The sequence below is a fragment of the Zeugodacus cucurbitae genome, chromosome 3, assembly GCF_028554725.1.
Source record: "Zeugodacus cucurbitae isolate PBARC_wt_2022May chromosome 3, idZeuCucr1.2, whole genome shotgun sequence".
Taxonomy (NCBI): domain Eukaryota; kingdom Metazoa; phylum Arthropoda; class Insecta; order Diptera; family Tephritidae; genus Zeugodacus; species Zeugodacus cucurbitae.
Window position 1 is genome coordinate 29,249,108 of NC_071668.1, and position 6,902 is coordinate 29,256,009.

The 6,902-nt window shown below is 39.2% G+C and overlaps 1 protein-coding gene across 1 annotated transcript; it reads left to right on the forward strand.

The window, feature by feature from the left end:
• The first annotated feature begins 1,811 nt into the window (after positions 1-1,811).
• Positions 1,812-6,899, forward strand: LOC105215298 (ankyrin-3). The gene is made up of 4 exons (XM_054226335.1): positions 1,812-3,383; positions 3,820-4,331; positions 4,394-5,150; positions 5,210-6,899. The coding sequence occupies exons 1-4, from the start codon at positions 3,152-3,154 to the stop codon at positions 5,542-5,544; spliced, it is 1,836 nt and encodes a 611-aa protein (XP_054082310.1). The 5' UTR covers positions 1,812-3,151; the 3' UTR covers positions 5,545-6,899.
• The last annotated feature ends 3 nt before the right edge of the window (positions 6,900-6,902 follow it).

Here is a 6,902-nt window from a genome sequence, read left to right on the forward strand (position 1 = left end):
GAGTTTTATAAACTTCTATAGCGTCATTTAAAGACGTTATTTGATATACATATTTGAACTAAGTTTTGATTAAATTATTTATTTTATAGGAAACTGGATAGTGTTCACGAAACCGTTGTTTAAAATTCAAATATACATTTTTTGTATTACCATCAAGTATATGTAGCAAGAATATATGCCCTTTCAGCAGAGGTCGTTAAAATGCACGCTATGCTTGGAGCTATTAAAAAAGTGCGAAATCCGGATGTATACATGTTCCAAATGGGTGTGTCAAATTATCTTAATCTACTATTCGTGAAACAGTTAATAACAGAAATATAATCACTTAATTTTTCGTATATATTAATCTAAATCTATGACCCACCTGCTTCCACACGTCAAGAGATTTATTATCAAATATTTCTGAAGTGTCCTTATCAGCGTGGCATAAAAGAATCAACTGATTTCTCCGACATTTTTGGTAGACAATTTTTTGTTTTTATTAAAAAGTGCTTTTGTTTTCTTTTCTCTCTTATTAATCATTCAATATGTGGTGAATCCACATTTGATAACATGGAAATGTTGAAAATTACATAAATAATAAATTGTATTGTTTGTTGTTCAATTGGCCTCTTTTTAAATGTAATTTACATTGTACTCAAGGTGTCTATGAAAACGGAAAACACTTTTCACTTCTAAGTATCATAAACTGTAACATCGCAAATACTTAACTTAACTTAGTGAATACTTCAACTGCACTTAGAAGTACTTCAATTCAGAAATTCTGTAAAATGTATTTCATTATAGTCAAGACTAAAGAAACCGAGTTGTTTGGTTTACTATTTGATAGATCGTGGGTTCGAAACGTACCAAAAAATTATGGGGAAGGCGTTTAGTGAAAAGCAGTTACAGTTCATCTAGTGGCCTCTTCACATTTGAAATGTAAGCGCCCGTCATTGAAGCGGAACGTCGGCCTACCATTTAGCGAAGGTGTAAACCAGAAATAGAAATTTTTAAGTACCTCTCCAGCTGGAAATAAAAAGTCAAATATATAATAGATGTGTCTGTCTCACTTATGTGGTACAGTTTCATTTAAATAAATACAACTTACTGATCGATAAATCAGTTAGTTTTACATCGTCAACAATCAGAGGAAACATGAAGACGTTCGCTATTTTATCGGTCGTATTGTGCAGTTGTATGCTGTTGCGTGTTGCCTCAGCTACTCCTGTCGACGAAGCTGAAATAAGTGGCTATCCACAGGTGCTGGAGCCCGAAAATCCTGAAATTGTAAAACAGAAAAACCGCGACATTACGTTCAATGGCGAGATTCAATCCAACGCCCACATCGAAGTTCCCGGCTCAGTGGTTCAGAATTTATTGAAGGCTATGTTTGAAGCGTTTCAGAAAATGCAAATTTCCAGCGAAACCACTGTCCAGAGCCAGGTACATGTGCCTGATGTAAAACCAGCCACCGTAGATCCTAAACCAGAGGCTCGTGCCTTTTGTAATATAGGCGTTTGCAACAACCACTGCTTCTCTTATGGCTACCGCGGCGGATTCTGCAATATGTGGTCCACATGTGTTTGCTATTAAATCGATTTACTAAATACGTATATATGTACTAAAAACCAGTAATAAACAAACAAATTAAAATTGTTTTACTATTCAATAAATACGAAATCAAAAGTCTAGTTCCTGAATTAATGGGCATACTGCGCGCAAGGTGTGACTTCATATTCGTATTTAGGTTAGGTTACGTCAAGGGGTAGATCTCCGCAACTGTAGAATCTCACTTAGACAGTTTCAATTGTCCTTTGTGACATACACATATTCCTAACGGATCGCCAAGACCCTCATGATTCGACAAAGCGCTTGGACTCTATTAAGTTCTTAAGCTGGCTAATGTCGATTTGCCGAAGGTGTGCCTACCGGTATGTTGAAGGAGGAAGAGCCATGATAAACTGGGCCAGAAAGACTCTACTGCTACTGCACAGGTGCTGGTTATTGTCCAGCGATTGGCGAGGTTCCACTCGCTTCCGGTGGCCGGGTACCCACACTAAACGGATTGCAAAGTAGTTCGAAGCTACTGATAAGGGTGTTAATACAGTAGCATTAGTACATTGTCATCAAATCCAAGGTCAGTATTGCCGCTCTACTGTCGGAGCCGCACTTCGGAGCTGCTACTACCGCTGCTATCTTAAGGGCAGCCACCTCTGCCTGAAAGACTCTGCTATAGTCTGGCAGCCGAAAACTGGAGTATTTACAGCTTCCGACAATATACCCCTCTCTCACCTCCCTCTGAGCTTCGATCCATCCGTAAAAAAGCCCCTCTTCTCCATTGACGTCTTTACTCCCACATAGCTCTTGAAAGTATGTGCGTAGTAAATAAACTGCTAGGAGACGGTTACGCGGTGTATCGGAAGATTACAGAGTGTCCCTGTTTTGGATCCTTCATGTACCCAGCTTCTCTCGCAGAGGGCGCTTTATTTTATCTGCTTAGGGACTTTGTAAAATATTTATGAATCAAGAGATCGCACCACATATAAAACATCTCTCTCTGACTTAGAGCAATAACCTCAAATCAAATAGTTTTTAACTCATCTTATAGATATCAAAGTAAAAGCGGATGTGATTTAAAGGAAATAGTTATCAACACAAAAAAGGCTCTTTCACCTACTTTTCGCTTCTTCTTTCTATCTTCCCTCTTTACGTTTTGTTTAGCTGACTTCAGTGATTCCGAAGTGAGTTTCACATTACGTGCCACAAATGTAAACAAATGTCTGCCATATCCATCCCCACAAATTCGACATGCAACAAAGCCGTGCAAACTCCGTTATCAGTTGTTTTCCACCCCTTACTTAATAGGTTGCCAAACCACACTCCCCGCCAGGACAGGCTTCCACTGCGCAGCAGCGAGTCCGAGTGTCAAGAGCACTGACACTCAGCAAAACAACATGTGGCAAAGTGCGGTATAACGGCATTGTGAAGGCAGTAATCTTCAGTCTAACAACAGTACTGTGGACATTCAGTTTTTCTTCTAAGTTTGCTTATTGTATTTCATTCTAAAGTTTGTTTTTCGCTTTTTAATCTCGCAATTCAACAAATTACAAAACAGCAATAAAACGCATTTGTCTTTGCGATCTAAGTAACGGCGCGAAGAAAATATGCAATGCATTCACCGATAAACACTTTCGAATTGAATGAGCGGCTGATGACCGCTGTACAGACGGGTAACTTTCATGGCGTTCTCGATTGTCTGATGGAGGGTGCCCGTGCGACCATTGTGTCCACCTCCTGTGGGCGGACAGCTGTTGGTACTGCGGCGCTGGTGGGTGATGCTGAGATCCTCGCGCTGCTGATACAGTCTTGCGAAGAACCTGATTTGGATATATTTAACAGAAGTGAGTGGCCAAATACATAAATATATGTATATGAAAGTGTATATAAGAAATAGAAAAAATCGATATCTGTATACGGTATAACGAATAGTCCTTTTGAGCTCAGCTGTTTATTGTATGAAATATGTGCGATCCATGTGCCTTAAGATACATTACTTCAAAAATCCTATAATACGGCTAAATTAACACTCGTGACCAACACCGGAAGAATAATTCGACTCGATATAAACCACCATCCATAAGTACTTGCCTGAAAATCGTTAAAACATCTTTTCAGCTATCAAAGTCATATTTAGGCTTAAGGAACAACAATTGTTGTTACAGGGCTTCAATCCCACCTATATATGTATATATGTATATATATACTTATCTATGCGTACCTCCAGATTTGATATCAGTTGATCTTAAGTTCATGTATCTAATTTTATTTGGTATACAGACCATTCCAACTCGTTCGAAATGGAAACGGAGTGCACCCCTGACGGCATGGACAACCTCGAGTGGGAGGATGAATTCATCGAAAACTGCGCGGAGTGTGATGAGAGTGGTGGCGAACATGTTGCGCAGGATGCTGCAGACACTTCCCTCTACTATTATTATGCCAAAACGTTTGAACGTACCGGTGCTATTATTACGCGCATGGATGATCCATATGCCATCTCCACTAATTGCGGACACCAGGAGGACATTCATCGCGCCGATGCAATGTTCATGACACCGCTGCATTATGCGGCAGCGTGTGGACATGTGGAGTGTGTGCGAGTGCTGCTTTCGCATGGCGCCACCGTAGATGCAGTCAATAGTGACGGTTATACACCGTTACATGTTGGCGTGGCCTTTGCGGAGGTAGCACACATGCTGCTGAAACATGGCGCCAATCCAAATTTAAAGACGCTAAATACCGGCGAAACGGCGTTGCACTTGGCTATAAGGAATCGTGCCGTAGCAGTGGTAAGTACATTGTCATATAAACACATATAGTTATTGTTATTTAAAGAGAGCTGTCCTTTCAGGCCAATGTTATTTTGCAAACCAATGCGAATATCAACGAAACGGATGACATCGATCAGACGCCGCTGATGTGCGCCATATCTGCTGATTTGGACGGGCTTGCGGCGACACTCATCGATCGTGGCGCACGCATCAACCTGCAAGATAAGGAGGGACACACCGCACTCTTCTATGCGGTAGTGCAGAACAATATGCCACTCACGGTGCGGCTGCTGCAACGCGGTGCGCGGCGCATCACATCCCACTACCTGCTACACCACTGCGTACGTTACAGCATGCACGAGATGGCTGAGACGTTAATCAGCCATGGCGATAGCTTGAATGTACGCAACAAGGATGGCCTCACACCCATTCTGCTCGCGATACTCAGTCAAAAGATCGATATGCTGGAGTTTTTGTTGCGCGTGGCCACGGTGCAGCAAGCACAGGGTGTCACCATAGTTGACACCGTGGAAAATGAGTTGCTCATCGCCGTGCAATATATAGACACCGTGCAGGATTTTAAACCCATCGCACGTATTTTGTTCGCTCACAGTGAGGGTCGTTGGATGTGTGCATCATTTTCTACGTTGACTTGGTCGTGTTACATCCCGTACTGTCAGACACCACTGGCGCGCGCTGTTATGCTCAACAAGTTCGATATCGCTGAATTTCTGGTTAAAGAGGGCGTGGACATCACACAGGTGTGTAGCGATCATGGGATTAATCATTTGCGGGCCACAAACGCGTCGGGTTCGTTGGAGTTCGCCAAGTTTCTGGGTGAGTGAGGAATTTCGATTTCACAAAAATATAAATCTATTTTATTTTATTTTCCGTAGTACATACTGGCTACAAATTCCCGTTCCTGCGTCCTGAAGTTCCCAATAAATGGACCGCCGAGCGACGAGATTTTGAAGTGGAAATGTGTCGGTTGTGTAGCACACCCTTATCCTTGCAGTCACTATCTCGGATTGTGATAAGGAATCAACTTATAGGCCTGCTAAGTGGATCGGCGGTGATGAGACAACGATACGCAACAACGAAGCGTGAGTCGAGTTTGAGTCGTATGATAAGCCTTTTGGGTGTACCGCGCATACTACAAAAGTATTTATACGAGTTCGATGACTGCGCGTCTGTGATGAAAAATACCTGTAATGTGGATGGCGGGGGTTAGCGCGATAAGTAAGGCTGTTATATAGGTATAAGTAGTAGTTTGTAAAGTTTATTTAAGGTAAAGAAACGTTTTGAGTGTGACATTGAGTTGACGTTGAGTAAATTGTTTTGCTCAGCTCGTGTGTAGTAACCAACATTAACATTTCGGAGAACTATTAAGATTTCATTGAATCATAGCATCAGTTCAGCACGACTTGTACGACCGTTTTTCCAAGTTAATTCCGAAATACTACATAATTTATATAAATATGTAGTAAATTTTTCAAATCTTCTCTTTTGTCAAAAGTGTAGTTTATATGTCCACCATGGACTATGTATTATTCAAACAAGTCACTTCAAAAGCTTCATTAATTATTGGAGTTGTAGAGCCGAGTTTAGAGTAAAGTTACATTTCGTGCTATTTCGTTAATTCAGACTCTGTATTTATAGCTTACTCAATTGAAGCCTCAGCAGCTAATCTTTTACACAAAAGGTTTAAAGAGTCAACAAAGTATACATACATACATACATATATATGTAAATAGTTTTAAAAAGGCATAACTACATTAGTATAGCGTTAGGTACGGCACATTTCAAGTGTTCCTTAGGTAAATCCCTTTATGGTTATAGAGGTACCCCAATTGAAGATTGCATTTGAAACTAAATGTTAACAAACACAGTTACACACTATAAAGTTGGTGAGCTACAATTAGACGCTAACACCAATACACATATACTAAATTGTCTATATAATTTGGTAAACAAACTTGCGGATCGAATAAGAATAACAAACATATAAATTATTTTGAAAATTTTATATATAGATATCAAATTTTATTGGTTTTTGAAATGCAATTATGTATTTTAAAACTGATTTTTAAACTTTCTCACATCGTTTATAAAGCGTTTTAAGAAAAGTAATTATAAAATACAACAGTTTGAATAAAACACAATATACATATGTAGTTTGTATGTTATATATATGTATATGCATATAAATAGTTACAAAGTATATGATGATAAAAGCTCAATATGTGCAACAAACACATAATTCCAACCTCATCAAATTAATAAGATCGTAGCGTGTAGTTAAAAGTATATTATATAGTTTAAATAACAAACAAAAAAATGGTAATCAACAGGCGACATTTGTTATGCCAAAGTTCCACTTAAGCAATCGAGTCAATAAAACATTTCACTACTTTGAAATTCAAATATCTAAAATGCCAAATTTTTATTACAACAAATGTATTTTTGTTTCCGAAATAAAATGCTGTTTTTTTTATTTTGTAAACTAATTAAATAAGATATTTCATTTTAAATATACACATATGTATATATATAAACCATATTGATCCACATGTTTGCGCATAGACATCG